This window comes from Marmota flaviventris, chromosome 11 (assembly GCF_047511675.1).
Source record: "Marmota flaviventris isolate mMarFla1 chromosome 11, mMarFla1.hap1, whole genome shotgun sequence".
Taxonomy (NCBI): Eukaryota; Metazoa; Chordata; class Mammalia; order Rodentia; family Sciuridae; genus Marmota; species Marmota flaviventris.
In genome coordinates, this window is record NC_092508.1 from 117,893,002 (window position 1) to 117,913,656 (window position 20,655).

Sequence of the window (20,655 nt, forward strand, 5' to 3'; positions counted from 1 at the left end):
TTCCCAAGAGTTCCATCTCTGATAGCAAAAAAAAAATTAATAATAAATGAATAAATAAAATAAAAGGGCTGGGGATGTAGCTCAGCAGTAGAGCACCCCTGGATATTTGTACTAGGGAGTACAAAAAAAAAAAGAATTTTCAATGCATATTACTTTTTGTCTAGTTTATTTCATTCAGAATCTCCCTGTTTTTGCTATTATCAATAGTTCTTTATTCTTGCTAAGTATGTTTCCAAAATTTATTATCTATTTTCCTATTGATATACATTGGGGATTTTTTTTAAGTAAACCAGGTTATATTTATACAGTGGAAAATTATTAAGCAATGAAAATAAGAAGTACATTCACATTCAACAACTTCGATAAGTCTTATAAAAATACATATGGAGCTAAAAAAGCCACACACCGAAGAACACATGTGTATGATTGCACTGTATAAAGTAACAAAACAGGCAAAACTAATCCTTGTTATTAGAAGTTAAAATACTGCCTAACTCTGGGGGAGCGGAGGGAATAATTAGGGGAGCAATGAGAGAGGGCTCATGAAGGTGCATTTGATGTCCAATTTCTTGACCTGGGTTAGGGTTTAGTGGATATGTTTACTTTGTGATAATTCATTGTGCTATACGTGATTTTCTTTTGTCTGTTATATTTAATAAAAGAGAAGCTCTATTAACAGTAAAAAAAAAAATCAATCTCTACATTCATGGAATAGTTAGTAATCAAATGCCTACTATATGTTTAATATGAGTATAAGGGTTCTGAGGCATGTAAGACAGACATGTTCCCACAGTCCAACATTGGGGATTTTTTGACTATTACAAATAAAACCACCATGAATAGTTGTGCACAAGTCTCAGTGTGGATGTATGCTTTTATTTCTCTGGAGTAAATATCTCGACAGATGTGATTTAATTTTTAAAGCAACTGCCAAACAGTTTTCTAACAGTTTGTGCCATTGTTTGTACTACATGTTATACTCTGCAGTTCTAAGAGAGATACCATAGTCTTCATCTTTGTCAACATTTGTTATGATCAGTCTTAAATTTTGTCCATCTTACTGTATGTGTAATAACATTGCAGTTTTGATTTACATTTCAACTTATGTTGGATATCCTTTCATGTGCACATTCACCATATTTGTATCTACTTTGGTGAAGAAAAAAATCTTCTGCCCATCTTTTCAAATTGGGTCATTTTTCTTATTAATAAGATGCAAAAATCATTTGTATATCCTAGATATCATTCTCTTGAGAGATATATGTTTTGCCAATACTTTGTCCTAGTCTGTCAGCTTATCTTTCCATTTCCATAACAATGAATATAGAATAGACAAAGTTTGTTGTTGTTGTTGTTTTTGGTACTGGGGATTGAATTCAGGGGCATACCACCACTGAGAGAGCTAGTTAGTTTTAAAAGTCTCTGCCAAACAGCTTTTTATATTTTCTTCCAGAAGTTGTATAGGTTTAGCTGCTACATTTAGGTCTGTAGTCTATTCCTACCAGTAGTGTGTGAGGGATCCCATTGAGTCACATCCTTGCCAACTTATTATTATCTTTTTTATTATAACCATCTTAATAGATGTGAAGTAGTATCTCACTGAGGTTGTACATTTCCCTAATGGTGCTGGGTATCCTTTCATTTGCTTATTGGCTTTTGCCTATTTTCTTTGGAGAAATGTCTATTCTAATTTCTTGCCATTTGTCTTTTCATATTGAACAATAAGAATTGCTTATATATTCTAGGTAGTTATATTCTAACTACATGAATTGTAAATATTTTCTTCTATGATTGTGTTTTCACTTTCTTCGATGGTAGCCTTTAAAAGTTTTAAATTTGATGAAGTTCATTACTTTATTATTTTTTCTTTTGGTGCTTGGGCCTTTGGTGTCTTAACTACAAAGTCATTGTCTACTCCAAGATTTACCTATGCTTTCTTACATTTAGTTTTGGTTCTTACATATATATGTGTTGTCCATTTTGAGTTCTTACATTTATGTCTGTGGTCCATTTTGAGGTAATTTTTATGTGGGGTAGCGTTTAACTTAATTCTTTTGCATTAAAGACTACATCATTTTGAAATATATTTTCATTTGGAATGCAATTCTAGGATGTCAGTGTTTTTTTTCTTTCAGAACTTGAAAATGCTGATGTACTGTCTTCTGGTTTGCATGGTTCTTGAATGAATTTTGACATTTTACTTTCACTCCTTTGTACATAATGCTATCTGATTTCTGTAGATGCTTTTCAATTTTTTTCTTAGCACTGGTTTTAAGCATTTAGTGTATATTTGTGTTATCTTTATCATTTTTCTTATTTATTGAGCTTTTTGAATCTGAGTGTTCATCAGATATAGAACATTTTTATTTATTATTTCTTCAAATGTGTTTTTCTCACCTCTTTTTGGAACTAGCATAACACATATATTGGACTGGTTGAAGCTGTGCATACTGATGCTCTGTTCAGTTCAGTCTCTTTCTCCGTGTTTGATTTTGGAGAGTCTTTATCACTGCATATTCAGTTTGCCGATATTGACTTCTTCAATGTCGAATCTGCTGTTAATCTCATTCAGTGTAATTTTCACCTTAGCCATTGTTTTATCTGAGCTTGAATTAGACATTTTTATATCTTCTTTTTTCTCCTTTAAATGCTTATGCTTTTCCATAGCATCTTGAACATATGGTATACAACTGTATTAATGTCCTTGTATAATAACTCTATCACAGTGTAATTAATGATCATTTCTATTAATTTTCTTTTCCACATGGGTTATATTTTCCTACCTCTCTGCATGCCTCATACATTTTTATTGGATTCCAAATATTGTGAATTTACCTTGTTGAGTATTGGATATTTTGTATTCTTTTAAATATTCTTGAGCTGTGTACAGCTTTTTGCTGAACTATCTTGGAAACATATTTTGTATTCTTTTAAATATTCTTGAGCTGTGTACAGCTTTTTTCTGCACTATCTTGGAAACATTTTTGTCTTTTTAAGATTCTGCTAGACAGGAGTTACCTTCAATCTTGGGCTAATTTTTGCCTTTTACTGAATGTGTTACTTGATGCCCTTTTATTACAGATTTTCCATTCCAGCTGGTGATTACAAAAATTGATCTCCATGCCAACAATCACCACCACCTTCTATCCTGTTCCTTTCTGAAGGTTCTTTCTCTGGCCTTACATGTGCACCCATTGTTACTTAACCACAGACTTCAGGGGAACCCTCCATGGATGTCTAGAGAGCTAGTGCATGTACACACTCTCCCTCCCTCTGCAGTTCTCTGCTTTCTCCTTTATTCTGCTCTGTGACTTCTAGCTGCATTGGTCTCTTCAGACTTTGAAATCCATCTCTTCAACTCAGGAGATTTTCTATTTGAATTTCCCTTCTCTGGATGTGACCTGAAAAATTCTTTCCAGGGAGTAAATTGGGATAATCCTAGCACTCATCTCTCATGCTTAACTTTATCTTAGAGGTCACGCTTATGCTGCTTATTATCTAATATCTGAGAAATGTTGTTGTTTGTATTTTGTCCACTTTTTTTCCAATGTTTCATATGCAAGGGTAAATATGTTGCCCCTCTCGGAGAGGTTTAGTCCTCCATAAATGTTTAACACTATTCTCTGGCACATCATTTACAATAGATGAGGTTCTTCCTGGTAACAGCAGCGTTAGGCCTTCTGAATGCTCCTAGGCAAGTGCCTTCACAAGTTTCCAATGGTGTATGTTATTATGCTGCCAATTATTTGTTTCAGATATGTTTTTCTTGTCTCATTTAGATTGTACTCTGACATTAGGAACCCTTCATATCTTAGAATTTTATGTCCCCTCCACCCAAACTGGATACATTTACCTTTAACAATTACTCAACTCTTACCCCATAAGAATTCCCTTTGAGGTATTAAAGAATAATGCACTTGAGATTATTTATCTCCATGCCAACAATCACCACCACATTCTATCCTGTTACTTTTCTGAAGGTTTTTAACATAACCTTATATTAAACATCAGTGCCACATATTTAAATGCTATAAGTAAAAGTGAATGCTGATTCATCCACTAATTGTATGTATCCTGGTAGAAAGAACTACCACTACCTTATTCTGGCCAGTTGAGAAATTTTCTTCTCATTATCCACCAGACTAGTTAATATGTCTTTAAGGCAATAAGTTTAAAAAATAATGCTGATAAATCAAAATATTGAAAACTCTACAAACTAAGCAGCTAGTTCTTCAGTAACTGGAAGCACTGACTATGCATATAAAATTATATCTGATTATGAGTCAAAGTAAATATCAAGAAGATAATATACAATTAGATCATTTTGCTATTCTGATTTTTCCACCAATGAATTGTCATTAATTTCTATTCTATAATAAGAAAAATTCTACAACATACCATATTCTATAATAAGAAAAATAAGAAAAAAATTAAAACTAGTTTTTAAAGATCTGCTTAAATATTCCAGTATCATGTAACCAAACAACTACTCTCCACAACAACTATGTTTTTATTCAACAACAAACACATTCAGGGGTACATTCCTGGAGTTGAGGATGCATGCTGCTGAGAGGTGGACCTTAAATGCCTTGTTCTCATAGCTTATTTCCTCTCAGTACTATTTATATACGGGGGCTTAATAGTTAATATATGTGTTTAGGTTAATAGTGTAGTATATTTATAATATCATTGGAACCATGAGTTTATCCAACAAATCATTTGTTAACTCTCTCATACATTCTAGGCATTTCCCTAGTCACTGATGTAACAGTAGTGAACAAAACAACTAATTTCCTGCTCGTGTTGGAAATTGTGTTTGAGGTTGGGTTGGAGCAGTCGAGTAGATAAAAAATGTAAGGCAAGTAGTAAGAGAAGTCTAAAGTGGTAAGGCAAGTCTGAAGAGAAAGAAAGGCAAGGTGATGGGCTTGATAGTCATGGCAAGAGGCTCTATTTTGTGTAGGGTGGCCAGGGAAGGCCTTTATCACATGAAATGCCACTGTTACAGAGACATGATAAAGTGAGGGGGTAGTTAGCTAGTCAGATGATTTGGGGAGTTAAGGTTGAGGCAAAGTTGCAAGTGTAAATGCTCTGAAGCGCAGGGGTGGGCTTGGTGTATTTAAATGGAACTAACAGAGCAATTGAAGAATGTTAGGAAATGGGGAGAAAAGGATGAGGGGAGTCACATTGAATAAGAGCAGTCCATAATAAGGCAGGGCAGTCCATAATAAAGTCATGGCTTTTTTTCCTTTTTTTTTTTTTTTTCCTGATACCAGAGATTGAACCCCCAGGGGCACTTAAACACTGAGCAACACCCACAGTCCTTTTTAAAATATTTTATTTAGAGATAGGGTCTCACTGAGTTGCTTAGGGACTCGCTACATTTCTGAGGCTGGCTTTGAACTCAGGATCCTCCTGAGAGCCTCCTGAGCTGCTGGGATTACAGATGAGTACGACCAGGCCTGGCTAAAGTCATTGCCTTTTATTTGGAAATGGGAAGCTATAGGAAGATTTTCAGCAGAGAGACACAATCAAATTTATATTTAAAAATATCACTCTAGTTGCCATCAGGACAATAGATACTGGGGAAAATGAGGGCAGAAGCAAGGACAGAAGAAGGCTATGGGAATCATTCAGGTGACTTATGATGTGGGTTTGGCCTGTATATTGGCTTAGCAGATGCAGAGGAGTGGTCAGATTCTGGGCATGTTTCAAATGCTTATTTGGAAAGAAGGAAGTCAGAAAAATAAATAAATAAAATGCTGTATAATTTATATCAAATTCTAGAAAATGCAAAACAATCTATAATGACAGGAGATGTTTGGAGACAGAAAAGGAGAGGGGAGGGATTACAAAGAAGGATGAAAGACTCTTGATTTTGGTGATAGTCTCATGGGTATATTCATGTCAAAACTTATCAAATTGTACACCTTAAACATGTGCAATTTATTGTAGGTCAACTATATCTCAATAAAATTATAAAAATAAAGACATAATATTGTCTAATGGACTGGAGTTGGAATGTGAGAGAAAAGAGATCAAAGATGGTTTGTAAGTTTTGGGCTTTGAGCACCTGGGTAATGGGAATTAAATTGTTGTTCTTATTTCTGAGATAGGGAAGACTGAAAGGAGCAGATTTTGAGAGAAAAATGAATTCAGTTTTCAACATGTTATTAGAGATGCCTACTAGATACATTTTATAACATAATAAATACATGGTAGAAAAGAAATGAAGAATGACTCAGATGATCCACTGGTTCTCCAGAAAGCGCAGAAGTACACTGGACCAAAGGGGACCTCTCATGGCCCCTGTAGACAAATGTTTGTGCACACCTTTTTTCCAACGTTTTCTTTATTTAACATTATGAACATGGTGGACTACATTCTTTTCTCTGAGTTTTAAAGATTGAGTTAATTTGGGGAAACAACTGATGGGTTCATTGTTGGAGGTTGATGAATAACTTTAGCAGAGACTATAGTAACAAGCCCTTGGTCACAGACAAATGAGAATGGCTCCACCAAGGATGGGAGCATTGCAGACACTCTTCCTTGGGCTGGCTAGCTTGTGCCTTCCCCCCCTTAACTGTACATATCAGTAATTCAGCTATATTATGATTTAAATCAGATTTTGCTCCTCTTGTCAGAAAGTACAACATTTGCTTGTTAGTTGATAGGTTGTGATGAAAAGGAGTCTACTCCTTGGGTTTGAAACTTAGCTCCGTTACTCACTGGATGTGTGACTGCCTCAATTTACTCTAAAATAAGGATTGGAATAGGACCTACTACTACTGTAAGGTACTATTGTTATGAAGATCAAATGAATTGATATGTATAAAACCTTCAGAATAACAACTGGACATAAAGCGTTCAAGAAATGTTAGCTACTAGCTTTCTTCTCTGACAATCGGTTTTGTCAGTTGGTTCCCACTAAGTTGTGGACTTTTTCGGACCAGGACCAGATATCTTGTCTTTTGATTTTCATCCACTCCCACACCATGCTAGGGCTTTGTCCAGCGTCTGGCATGAATGGTAGCACAAAATGAAAGTTAAAAATATGCTGTTGAATTAAATGATTTCTTCCCTTCTGGATAAAGATAAGAATCTCAAGATCTTAGCCCCAAGACTACTGTCCATCTCTCTGCCCTCACCTGTCCCCGCCTTAAAAAAAAGCAGGCCATTCATTGTCTCCAGTTTACACACTCACTCACAGTTCCATTCACCTTCCCCTTTCCTAATCAGAGGGATCTTGGGGTGGGGCTTCAAGGAACCTCTAGGAGTTTGAAGGGGAGGGAGCCTGGAACCATAGACTAGCTGTGACAAGTCATGAGTGGGATTTGGTAGTTCAGAAAAGGAGGTACCCAACCAGGAATGGGGGATGGGAGTGATGGTGAAGTGGAGTAGGCTAGTTCAGGATGGACCAGAAATGAGACGTTGAGGAAAGCCAGAAAGGACTGGTTGGCGGAGTGGGGGGGGGATGGGTGGGTGATGACTGGAATCATGCAGAGGGTCGCTTGTGACGTCACAGAAGCAAAGGCAGGTGATTGGAGGAGAAAGAGAGTCCTAGTTGCCCCGGCAACGACTGGAGGAGAAGGTCTTCAGTTGAGGAGAAGGTCTCCACTAGAGAAGGACGGAGCTCCGGCTCCCTGCGTTCTCCAGTAGAGTCTGTGCATCGACCCCCAGATATCCCTGCTGACGAGTCACCTGGGAAAGGCTTAAGCCTTCCCAGGCGCCACCCCTCCGCGCCTCGCTACCCACCCGCCCCCTGAGGCCCACCCTCACCTCGGGGAGCGTCACCAGCTCCCCGAGGTGACCACAACATGGCTGAGGCGCCGGGGCTGCTCTTCTGGCTGTTCGTGCTCTGTCCGACCTGGCGAGTGCCGGGCCAACCGGACCCGAGCACCGGCCGGCGCTTCTCGAAGCACAAACTCTGTGCAGACGACCAATGCAGCAGTGAGTGCACAGGCGGGCGGGCGGCCCGGGGTCTCCGCGGTGGCTCTTCGGGGCTGCATGGGGCTCCAATCCTGTGGTCCCCAGCCCCGCGGGCTGGGCTAGGGGGTCGCTGGAAGACGGGTGGGGCGCAGGAGTGACAGAGCCTCGGGACCCTGCGTGTGTCCCCTCCGGCTCTGCCGGCGCCCCGGCCACTCGACTCCCACTTGTTGCCAGCGTTTTATTTTTCTCTACTGAGTGAGGCGGGGTTTGGGAAACACGATTCCCCAGGGACAGCTCTCAGTTTATTCCCTTCCAGGATTCGCCTAGGATCTCAGTGGGTGATGGGGTTGCGTGCCGCGTGCCGGGGGGCTCCCCACGCTGTAGCAGAGCGCTTTTCTGCCCCCGCCACAGGGACCTGGGCCGGTGAGGTATCAGGGCAGATGCTCTCCAGGGCTCGGTGGCCCTAATCCCAGCGGCAGGTTGATGGTGGGGCTCCTTGGGAAAGGCTCACTGGCCCCTTCGTCCTTTTGCTGCACTGGGGATTGGGCTGGTTTTGCCTTTTAACAGGGACTAGAGTTTAGGCTTGGGAAGAGCACCGAGTCCAGGCACGCAATGTGTTCCGAGGTCTCGGCCCCGACTCTGCTTCAGTCCTGTCATTTCTGTGCATAGAAACCTCCCTTCATATTTGAGGTAGGGTAGCAGGTGGGCCAATAATCTTTTGCTTTTGAAAGAGGCCAAGGATCTGCACCAGCCACCTGGGAACTGCAGCCTCTTCTGTGCACAGGAAGCGGACAGAATTGCTTCCCAGTCCTGGATTGGAGGTGGGCGGTGGGGAGGATGTAGCCATTCAGATTCAGATGAAGAGGTTTGTTGCAATAACAATAATAAATACTCCAAGATTTTTATAAGCCAATTCAGTTTTAGACTCAGTCGCTAGTGTTGTTGGAACCTCTTTCCTCTGTATATTTACTGGCCCAGAATACTTCTTATGGCCTCCCGCTTGGTTTCTAGTAACCTTGTAACTTGATGACCCTGTTGTCCATAAATTGTAAGCAGTACATATTTTAAAATATTCATGCTAAAAAGGCCAAGAAGTTTACCATTGAGCTCTTTATGCCTAAATTGGTGTTACCAAAAACAAATTTTATAATTTGAATTGTTTGTTCCACTCCAATAAAGAAAAAAGATGTCTCCAATATATGTTAAGCAGTTCCTAGAGGTAACCCTAAGGCTGGAGTAAATAAACACTCAGAAAAGCAAAGCAGCTGCCATGATATTTCCTTTCAGTTTTGGGTGAACAAAATCAGGCTTCCAGCATGGTAAAATGTTTGCTATTCTTTGCTATCGAGCGCTATCCTACATGGGCTACCTGGACAGTATCATCACTGATGCTTCCTCAGTACTAAGACATGGTGTTGGTAAGGTTCAGTGGGGTAACATAACTTGAGAAATGGCCTATGTCCAAACAGATGTGACCAAACACAACAGGTGGGTCTGTGTTGTGTTGTAGGAAGTAGTGAGGTGTGGATGTCAGGTGTCCTTTTGTGTGCCTTCCAAATAAGTGCTCCAAAAAAAAAAAAAAAAAAGAACTAAATAGGTGCTCCATAGTATGCATTATGTTGTCACCTAATATATTACTGATTTGTAAATCCTCTATGACCTAAGGGGGAACAAGAGAAACATTGCCATTTCCACTTGTGATGAGAATTCCCCACCTTAAAGTGTCTCTCACCTTCAACTTGGCCTCTTAATTATATATGAATTAGGATGCTGACAGTTCTGAAAATAGTCCTATTTTAGCTTCAAAAAAAAAAAAAAAAAAACAAGTTACCCTCTCCAAATCTGTGTTTGTTCCTCAGACATATATTTTTATAAAACACACATTCTTGTGTATTTCACTGCTAATTGGCTTTTAGAAAAAGTGTTATTTCCATTTATTCTTTGTGATTTTTACATACATCTATTGTCCATTTCATCTTAAATCAGAAACTGTGTATTTGGTCAACCAAAAGAAAAATGTTGCTTCTACCAGTTTCTAGATCAATTGTGATTCTAGTCCTGCATTTTAAGCATGAAGGTATTGCCTGACCTTTTCTCATGGTTAAACTTGTTCCTTGTCAGATAGGATACCCACTTTTGATTTTGTTTATTAAAAAAAATACGAATGAGAATGTTTTGAAACAATGTTGAATATAGTCAACAATATTTGCTCAGAGAAAATACATTTCCTGGTAATTTACCCAGATCCTGAACACAGAGACAGCAACTCTGCTGCAAATGAAATTTACAGTGTTTACGGCTGCATGGTAGCACTTGCAGCCACTTAAAGGTAATGTCTTTTAGTGGTTAGTTCAAGTTAATTAACCCCTTGGGGGTTCCTGGATATTCTTCCCTCTTCCCTATTACCTCTGCATGAAGCCATACTTAAGCCTGTCCGTGTCTACACTTGGATTTACATATTTGCAAAATGAAGCTTTTTATGATTATGAAACAGAAAAAAATTGAGGCCTGCAAGAACCAAGAGTTTCACTGAAACCAGCCATGGTTGGTGGTAGCCACTTTGGTTTTTATTTCTCAGCACAGAGAAAAATAGAGAAGCTTCCTTTTCCCTTGTCTAATTGCAGGGAATATTGTATTTTATAGCAATAAAATCTCTAAGGATTTTAGATACTTTGAGCAGGTGAATTAAAAGTGATTCCAGAGAGTACTGGAAAAACTTGATTTTTGTTCATAGTGGGATTCATATTTCCTGATGAGTCAGTATGGACTGTGAAAAATCAAATCCTAATGTTTGTTTTTCTTTTTTAAATGTTCATATACAGTGTTAATGTATCGAGGTGAAGCTCTTGAAGATTTCAGAGGCCCAGATTGTCTTTTTGTGAATTTTAAAAAAGGTGACCCTGTATATGTCTACTATAAACTTGCAGAGGTATCACCAGAATGTTGGGCCAGAAGCGTAAGTAAAAGTTTGACAGGTGTTATATTCTTACTTTTGATGGGTTTTTCAGCAGTGTAGATTTAAATGACTGATTTCTTGGGGTCTTTGTAGAGTTAACCTGACCTCTCTGCCAGGCCCTGTGCTCCTAACACGCCTTGGACCTGGCACAGCATAGAAAGTCAGGAGACTTTCTGAAACAGAACTGAACTGGTTGTGGTTGCTATCCCTCACATCAAGTTCCAGAAGGCTCTACACATCATAAAGGTTGTCATGGTGAAAACCTGACAATTTTTAGTTTTACTGCTTCAAAAGGGAAGGATTCATGGACATTAGAGTTAATCCTGTAAATTAAGTCTGAGATAGTAACTCAGGCATGCATATTTAAAGTTGATTTTTTGTGTATTTTACCTAATCATTTGTGCTGTTTTTACTCTAAAAAAGCAGAGTATTATGTTCATTATGTGCTTTTTTTTTCTCCCCTTTTTTTTCTTTTTTGCAACTTCTGGGCCATCCATTTCCTGCTTTTCCTATATTCTATGCCTGAAGGTTCCCCCAGGGGTTCTACTTCCAGCCAGTTGTATGGATCTTCTGATGAAAGACATGACATTGTTTATATCATTCTTTGATATTTTAAATGGGGAGATTCACTAGGAGTGACCTCATTGAGAGACTTATGAGTATTGTCCTTTTCATTTAAAAAAATGTGATATGTGGATTGTTTACTTAAAATAGTAGCAAGGGTCTTTGATGACTGTAGGGATGTTCCAGTTTAGAGACATTCCGGGTTGCATCCCTGAAAGTTCTCACCCTAAATAAAACACCACACAGCAGAAAATAAGACAGAAAATAAGAGTAATCCCTATGGGAAAACTAGTTTCATTTTGTTGCCATTTCTGATTCTTAGGGAATGATCTTGAAACATGGTGGCTCTAGGTACAAACTTTATATTTAGACAGAGTCCCAGTTGCAGTACTCCATATAAAGAACCATCTATTGTTTCTTTCAAGTATACCAAATAGGATTGGTAATCTTTAAACTTGGAACTGTTTTTCCATGTACCTAAGTGGCATTTTTCATATAGTAGTCATCTTTCTCCCCTTCTTTGAGCTTTTGGATAAATGGCTTGATTTACATTTTCTTCTGTCACATTGTAGCCTGTTAACTATGTTCATCCCTAGGACTCTTGCCATTCTGGGTGGCAGCACTCATCTTGTCTTCCTGAGGAGCCCTGCTTTCAGCACCTGACCAGAAAGGATCTTTGCCGACTGATGAGTATTTGGGTGGCACTTTGTTTGCATTGCTCCTGTGGCATTCATTTGTCTTCTTTGCCTTCAGTCAGGTTGTGTTTTATGTTAGCTCCCTATAAAGTAAAAAACTCAGTTAGAAAAGGACCCCTGTCTAATCCATCTTCCTTTTGAATATTTCCTTTCAGGGCAGTGGCACTTAAGTACATTTGTTCTGATAGTAGCTTATGCAGAATTTGTTCTCTTGTGGCAGTTCTTTGCTCCCCACCCACAAATCAAATCAACAGCACCTTGGCAGGGATGATGTATGGAAGCAAAATTAGATATAAAAATTATTTCCAGTCATGAGCTTCCATGATTCTGCATCATTTCTTTTTCATATCACAAGAAATGGGATACCACCCAGTGTGTAATTATGGAGCTTTATATAATCTATGGTCTCAATTGACACAGATTAAGAAGAGATAAATGTGTTTCCTTTCTCCATACATCTCTGGTTTCTTTCCCTTTTCCAAATTTAACCTTAATAGAATTTTCAACAGAAGGGAAAATTGTATTTCCCCTCAGACTCGCCTCTCATGTCATGAGTGTTATACTTAGGAAATTAAAAACTCTTTATTTAGTTTTCAAAATGATTTCTCCTTTCGAGTTTTTAGTTTTCATTCTGCAATGTTGTTGGTTTTCTAGAGTCTCAGACTTTATCTGCAGTGATGAAGCTTTTAATTGCTCTGTCTTATCTAATCTTCATGGCAGTATTCTACCACTAATACTGGCTCTCAGATGGTTTCTAGATATAACAAGAACATTCATGAATGGGGATATTTTAGAGGTAGTGATAAGATGCCTTTTTAAATTTTCTTTTTTGGGCATTTGATTTGCCTATCAGTTTCCTTTAATTATTGGCAAGAATCTTCTGTTCCTTTTAGTCAGTAGTTAGTAATAAGAGTGCCTTTCTCAAGGGGAACTTTATATACCTTTTGTACACTTTATGTAACTTCATATAATTTAGCTGTTGGTGCTGAAAATAAATGGCGTTCTTTTCTGCAGAGGATTTATTTTCGGTGAAACTGAAGCTTGATATGTGGTTTCGTATGCATTATATTGTAATTTTATTTTCTCCCCAAGTACTTGTAAAAGTAGATTTGGAAAAAGCTAGGAAAGCATATACTATCAATACATTTGCTATAGTGGTAATACATTTTAGAGATTTTGTATTGTTTTTACTTATTAATTTTCATGACTGCTGTGTATTGGTTAAGAAAGACATAAATATTGGTTTATGAGCAATGCTACAAAATGTACAGGTAAATTCTTGCTAGAGGTTATTTGGAATTGCATTTATAACCAGCTTTGATTTACATAGTTTTAACCATATAATATACAGTAATCTCCTATGCAGATCTTTTATTTACTTCAGAAGTCTTAACTTTATGTGCTCTGTGTTGAGAATTAAGCTAAATGTAAAAAAGAAAACTTCAGTGGTTGGAAATGTTGTTTTAACAGTTCTGTACTTAATTTTTATTTGGAATAATAATCTCAGTGTAATTGTTATAGCAACTTTCTTTCTTGGTTATACCATATACCTATCTATTATGTGTATATTTCCTGCCACTTCTGAGAAATCTCTTATTTATATTCCTTGTACAGAATTTATTTGATATTTGTCTCTTTTGCACTATAGGTTGGCCATATTTTTGGATACTTTCCAAAAGATTTCATCAAGGTAGTTCGTGAATATACTAAAGAAGAGCTACAAATTCCAACAGATGTAAGTTATGGATTTCTTTTTTGTTCTCAATTGTAAACTGGCTTATAAATCCACCAGCTATATTCAGTTAACTGCTTCTGAAAGTTTTATAATGTGTTTGGGGGGCAATCTAACATTTGTGTATCAGATTTTCATTTGAAATCAGACTACCTGTTAAAAAAAAGTTTGAAAGGCATTCAAGGGTGATTATATTATAATCTGAAAGTTGTCTAATATGTTGAAACAGATATTCTTGTAGAAGGCTGTTTACTCAACTATGGGGCTTTTCTCTTCTGTTTTATATGTGAAAAATAATTTAATATATTTGTACTTGGCTATTAAATTTAAGAGGTAAATAATTTCATTTTACAGGCAAAACTCATTGGATAGTTATTAGACATTTTAAGTATATTTAGGTTAAATTAATAAACTCTAACTTTTATACTAGGCTAGAACTATGTACTTACAAAGGTTTTCTTATTCTTAGTCATATATGGGATCATAGTCATGTTATAGATTTGGAAAAGGGGACCTGAGCGTTTCAGGTGATGTTCAGTCTCAGATCTTTTAAGGCCCCAACTGCTTCCTTTATACAGCATTCCTGTATGGTGCTCTGACTTAAATTGATTTTGTGACTGAAAGGATTTCGTGTTCTAGAATTCTCACTTCAGCTGATTATATTCTAAAGTTTTAAATTGTATAGTAATTGATGCCCACCAACATTGAAACATCTTTGGGCAGCTCTTTGTCGTGGCTGTAGAATATGCAAGCTGCTAGGCTAGGACAGTTCTTAGATTAGATGGGCTGAATGGATAAAGTCATCCTGTTTGTTGCTGTTGTTCCTAAAATTTCTTCATAATCTCGGGCCATAAAATCACTTCTGTTGCTTGTTGGACTTCATTGTTGGTAAAGAGAGTTCTTGGGATTTAAGCTGTGACAGCAGTTCACTGATTACAGAGAACTCATTTGTTTTGAACTCTGCCTTCTCATTATATTTCCCATTACATGCATCCCTCATGGCTTAGAAATGCATGTGATGGGGAGAGGAAATCACTCATCCCTCCTACATTGAACTGCCTCCCCCACCCCCGGAACCCCCGCAGAATATTATGAAGATTTAATTAGGAGATGGAATTTTTTTTTAATTTCCATTCATACTATGGCTCCTTTTATATCAATTTGCTTACTAGTGGCAAGAAGGAAGACTAGATAAATATATAGATAGTCCTGAGAGAGATCTTAGTGACTGTGAAACCCTGATGAAGAGGAAGGTGTATACCTTGTTGAATCTTGTTTTCAGTTTGTTCTTGTGGTAATAATATCCTTAATATCATTCTTTATTCCACCAAATGTACTTGTATCTCAGTAAGATACTTTAAAACTGATTCATCTTTCTCAGTGCTGCAGGATCTTCCAGCTTTTCCTGAGCAAATGATTAAGAGTTAAATTTCTGAAACATAGGTGTAGATATTAAGAGCTGGAGGATCCTATAAGTGATACCTTGCCTTTCCCTACTTATGCTCAGAGCAAATTGAGAGAGACCCAAGAGTCAGGCAGTTGGAGACCAAATTGTCACCATTTTTACTCATTATGCTTTTTAAAGAATATGACCCATGTGAAAGAAAGAAAGAGAGAGAGAGAGAAAGAAAGAAAGAAATAATAGACTTTCTAACACTGTAGTCTAGAAAAAGACAGATTTACTCAGCCATAGATGGAGTGAGCCAATGGGGGTTGGAGGAGGGTAATCTGGTTGACCCCAAAGATTCTTTAGAACCAATCCTGTATTTGGGAGCGTGGATGAGTTTGCTTTTGTGACTCTTTGTTATTGACACACTAATGTTTTTCTTTTCCTTACAGGAGACAGATTTTGTCCGTTTTGATGGTGGAAGAGATGATTTTGATAATTATAATGTAGAAGAACTTCTAGGATTTTTGAAATTGTATGATTCTGCAAATGAAGATTCTGAGAAAGCTATAGAAAAAGTGGAACAATTTCCTGAAGTCTCCCAGGACGTTGAACCTGAACCTAAACCAGTAGTAGCAAACTCAGAGCAAATTGAAAGTGCATTCTCAGAAAACACTATGGATCTTGAGGAACAATTTTTGGCTCAGAAGAACCATCCTCATTCGGATAGTCAAACAGATAATGCTCAGGGTGAACAAACTTCATTTGAACCTTTTGAAGAAATACTACCAGATAAATTGAAAGTGCCAGAAAGTGAAAACAACAAAACCAGCAACAGTTCTCAGGTCTCAAACGAACAGGAGAAGACTGATGCTTATAAACTTTTGAAAAAAGAAATGACATTAGACTTGAAAACCAAATTTGGCTCTACTGCTGATACACTTGTGTCTGATGATGAGACGTCCAGAATGGTGACTTCATTAGAAGATGATTTTGATGATGAGGAATTGGATGCTGATTGTTATGCATTTGATAAGGAAGAAGAGGAGAATGAGGAAAGCTTTGGGGAGCTCCTGTTATCAATCTTTATAAATGAAGAAGACATGAAATTCCCAGTGGAGTTTGGAGTGGAGAAATATTTAATAGGTGAAGAGCAGAATTCAAATGAAGAAGATAAGGTTGAGTCACACATTTTGAGCGTAGCAGAGCAAATGCTTGATAATCGTGTGAATGATAATAGAGACATAGGAATAAAGGAAAGTAACATATTTGAAGAGGCTGCAGAGCTTGATGATATCCAAGACTCGATCTATTTTGCGAGGTACAAGCACTGCACAGTGGAGGAGACTGCTCCATTGATAACAGCGAATCCTCTAGAGGAAATCTGCGCTAAAGCTAAAGGTAAATACCTGCCTTCGGCTTGAGCTGGAGAAAAGGAGTTGTTCCATCCAGGTGTTTTCGTGTATTATTGTAAAGTTCTGTTCAGTTTCCATGTGCCTAAAGAAGAAAGGAGGCTGACTCAGGGGCCCCATATGTTCCTTTATTCATTCTTTTGGGCTAGAGCATGAAAGGACATTGCTTATTCTTTTTTTCCTTTAGGACAGTTGGGATTGGTTAGCATGTTCAAAAAGAAATTTTATAAAAAGCTAAAGAGAAAGATATAAATGAGAAACTAATGCACAAAAGTAGACCTGTTAACAGTACAGATTTTATGTTAAAATTATAAAAGGGCTTTATTAAACATAATTTCTTAATCATAAAATACCTGTACTAGATCATGTGGGTGTGGAGTGACTAGCATAACTTTTTTTTTTTTTAGAATTTAATCTCTTTTTATGTGGTGCTGAGGATCGAACCCAGTGCCTCACCTGCACTAGGCAAGTGCTCTATCACTCAACCCTAGCCCTAGAATAACTTTTAATGGATAGCTTGCCTGAATTCCCCTCCCCAGCATTCATCTTTTGTGGATACCATGCTATTTCCAGTCTCTTGGGGTTCTGAGGTCCTTGCATTCATATTAATCAAGGATGGAACCAGGATGACAAGCCTTGTAATGTAGTGCTTGACACATAGAACTGTCTTTCAATTAAATATTTGTCAAACTGACAATGAGCCAATATCCTGATAAAAGTTTTCTCTTTCCTGGTTTCATATTTGATCATCTCTATCCATTGTTTTTCAAAATGAAATATTTCAACTGAGAGTATATGATAAGAATTCCAGAACGACATAAAGCCATTGGAAAATTTACTTCCCAAGAGTGCTAATTTTACCTGATAATTGGGGGAAGAAAACAGTTGTACATTTAATCAAAGCAGATATATTTTGGATAAGAATGCAAAGTACAAGTGAATGTTCAGGGTAGAGTATGAAGCTGTAAAGAGATAATCTTTGCTCTGGATCCTATTGGTCTATGTCCTGAGCTCAGGAAGGAGACAGGTTCACCATTTGGCTCCTAGGTTACTTTGAATATATTTGAAAGGCACATTAGCAAGCTAGACTTACGGAATTCCCTTGTCTATACTGGCTCAGTGAGACCAGCACACTTGTAGATGAAAGAGTTCCTGTTATTTCTGAGCAGAATAGACATTTCACATTTTTGTTCTGGACCAGAATTCTCTTCTGCACATTTATTCATGTGGGTGTATGTTGGTTTGCCAAGGGAAGGTAAGTTATTGAAGCCTCTATCATAATAGGACACCCATAGCACAAAAGTTAATAACTAGAATCAACAAATGGGACTTACTCAAACTAAAAAGTTTTTTCTCAGCAAAAGAAACAATAAGAGAGGTAATAGGGAGCCTACATCCTGGGAACAAATCTTTACTCCTCACACTTCAGATAGAGCCCTAATATCCAGAGTATACAGAGAACTCAAAAAATTGGACAATAAGATAACAAATAACCCAATCAACAAATGGGCCAAGGACCTGAACAGACACTTCTCAGAGGAGGACATACAATCAATCAACAAGTACATGAAAAATTGCTCACCATCTCTAGCAGTCAGAGAAATGCAAATCAAAACCAACCTAAGATACCATCTCACTCCAGTAAGATTGGCAGCCAGTGGGAGATGAGAAACAATTTTTCAAAAAAATCCCCAATAATGGCATCAACAGCATTCTACTTTTGTGTTGCTCACTCTCATTTTATCAGTAAATTAGATGATGATTAAATGTTTCATTTTATCCATCCAGTATGGTGCTATGAAGCCATAATTACTGTATTTTGTGTTTTTAAAGGTTCTGGTCTGTAAGCATAGCTATAGCATTATCCTGCACCAGTGCAGGGCTTGGCAGCACTGATCTGACCCCCGCCCCCCCCCCCCCCCCCGCCCCATCTGCACAAACAGAGTGTAGGAGAACTCATAGCAGGGGGGATTCAGTTAATTTGAGAAGGAATAACATATCAGTTCTCCCATTTTCCAGAAGACATTGCATCCATATATGAACACTACTGACTTCTGAACTGTCTTTAACTCCATAAGGTTCTGAAATGAATTATGCACCATTAAGATTTGTTATTTTCATGCTCCAAAACTTTCAAGATTAGGGAAAACTTGGCTTACAAAATTAAGAATGAATTATTTCCCTGGCCTTTTAGGTTCCACCACAAAATGATGTCAATGACCTTTATGGGTAAAATCTTCCCAAATGTCATTTAATGTGTCTCAGGTGCTGAGATGCTGAGCCAATGGGGCAGACTTCACCAGCAGTCAAATTCATAGACCAATAGTGAATGGAGGGCCTGGGGTTGTAGCTCAGTGGTAGAGCGCTTGTCTAACATGTGAGGCACTGGGTTTGATTCTCAGCACTGCATACAAATAAATAAAATAAAGGTCCAACAAATAAATAAAACAAAGGTCCATCAAAAACTAAAAAGAAATTTTAAAAAATTAGGCAAAAGCTTAAAAAAATAGTAGTGAATGGAATCTCAGGGTTGAGAAAGACCTTAGAGGCAACTACTGGTCCAACATCTTTTTTTAGAGGGAGGGAGGGAGGGAGGGGGGAGAGAGAGAGAGAGAGAGAGAGAGAGAATTTTAATATTTATTTTTTAGTTATCGGCGGACACAACATCTTTTTTTTTTTTTTTGTATGTGGTGCTGAGGATTGAACCCTGGCCACACGCACGCCAGACGAGCGCCCTACCGCTTTAGCCACATCCCCAGCCCAACTGGTCCAACTTCTTAATAACTGCATGTTGGACTCCTAGCTGTTTAATCAAACGTACCCCAGGCTCATGTAACTCATACTGAAATTCCACCCCTACAAGCTCTCAGGTCTGACTGGAATTCTACTTCATTCACAGAGCCTCAATGCAGGTCTGTACCCAATTCCCTTTAGTCTCTCTTGGTATTACTGTGTTCTTTTTAAATAGCTGTCATCTGTCCGTTCAATAAATAGTTGTTGAGTATCTCTGCCAGGTGCCAGATGCTGTGTTAAGCCTTGGCTCATTCCACCTGCAAATCTGCAAACCAAGACTCCCTCTCTTTCAGCTTTCCTAAAATTTTTAACACAAAGTTTCACCAGCACTAAATCCATGTTTGTTGAATGTGACCCTGTCTATATATCTCTGGTTTTAAAAATTTTCCTTGAGTAAATATTGTTCTGATAGCAGTTGTATGGTCATGGAAGTATTGGAGAATAGACTGGAGATTGTTCATTTTATAATTGAAGGGTCTGACAGCTCTAATTAGGATTTTGAAGTTTTCTTCTCTGTGTTAATTGTCTTTAGGAGAGCCACATATTCCAGGCACTGTGACTCATATATTTAGTGAAACACTCGGTGAATATTGAAACTGAAGAGAGACAATTCTTATTCTATAGCATAAAATAAAACAGCCATTCCCCCTTTCAGTTTTAGAGCTACTTATAACAGAAGATACTTCTGTTGATGCTGCTGATACAGAAGACCATCTAGAGATAAAGGTGGAAGAGCCAGCAGATGCCACCCTTTTGGACAACATACTTTTCTTGTTATATTCATTCTTGCTTTATTTCTCTAAGACGGTAAGTTTGATATAGTTTCTTCAATTAGAATGTTGATTATTTATTAGTTTTTAAGTGGCTTCTGGTCATGAAGTGAAGAACTTAAAATGTCTTTATGAAAATGACTCCTGACCCTTTGAGTAGATAGCTCCTGAAACAAAAGCCATAGGGGTGTGGCTTAATGGCTACTTAGTTTAGCATATGAGGAAGATTTGCTGTCTACCAAGGCTGGACATTTGTACACCTGTAAAAACTTGGTTCTTCCCCTCAGAACCTTTCATTCTGGCAGGGAGATAACAGCATTCACTTGAAACACAGTAAGATAATGGCAGAAAGAGAGGTATTTATTTGATGGTAGAACATTATTGTCCATAAATGCATTTATTCTGGTTGGAAGGGTGATC

At 37.8% G+C, this 20,655-nt stretch overlaps 1 protein-coding gene across 1 annotated transcript in view; it reads left to right on the plus strand.

The window, feature by feature from the left end:
• Positions 1–9,286: 9,286 nt before the first annotated feature.
• LOC139707678 (transport and Golgi organization protein 1 homolog) overlaps positions 9,287–20,655 on the plus strand; it is a 47,786-nt gene continuing 36,417 nt past the window's right edge. The window contains exons 1-5 of the mRNA XM_071619320.1: positions 9,287–9,344; positions 12,088–12,203; positions 13,790–13,876; positions 15,713–16,661; positions 20,121–20,272. Of these exons, the coding sequence (XP_071475421.1) occupies positions 9,287–9,344; positions 12,088–12,203; positions 13,790–13,876; positions 15,713–16,661; positions 20,121–20,272 (1,362 nt within the window). The remainder of the gene's footprint in view (positions 9,345–12,087; positions 12,204–13,789; positions 13,877–15,712; positions 16,662–20,120; positions 20,273–20,655) is intronic.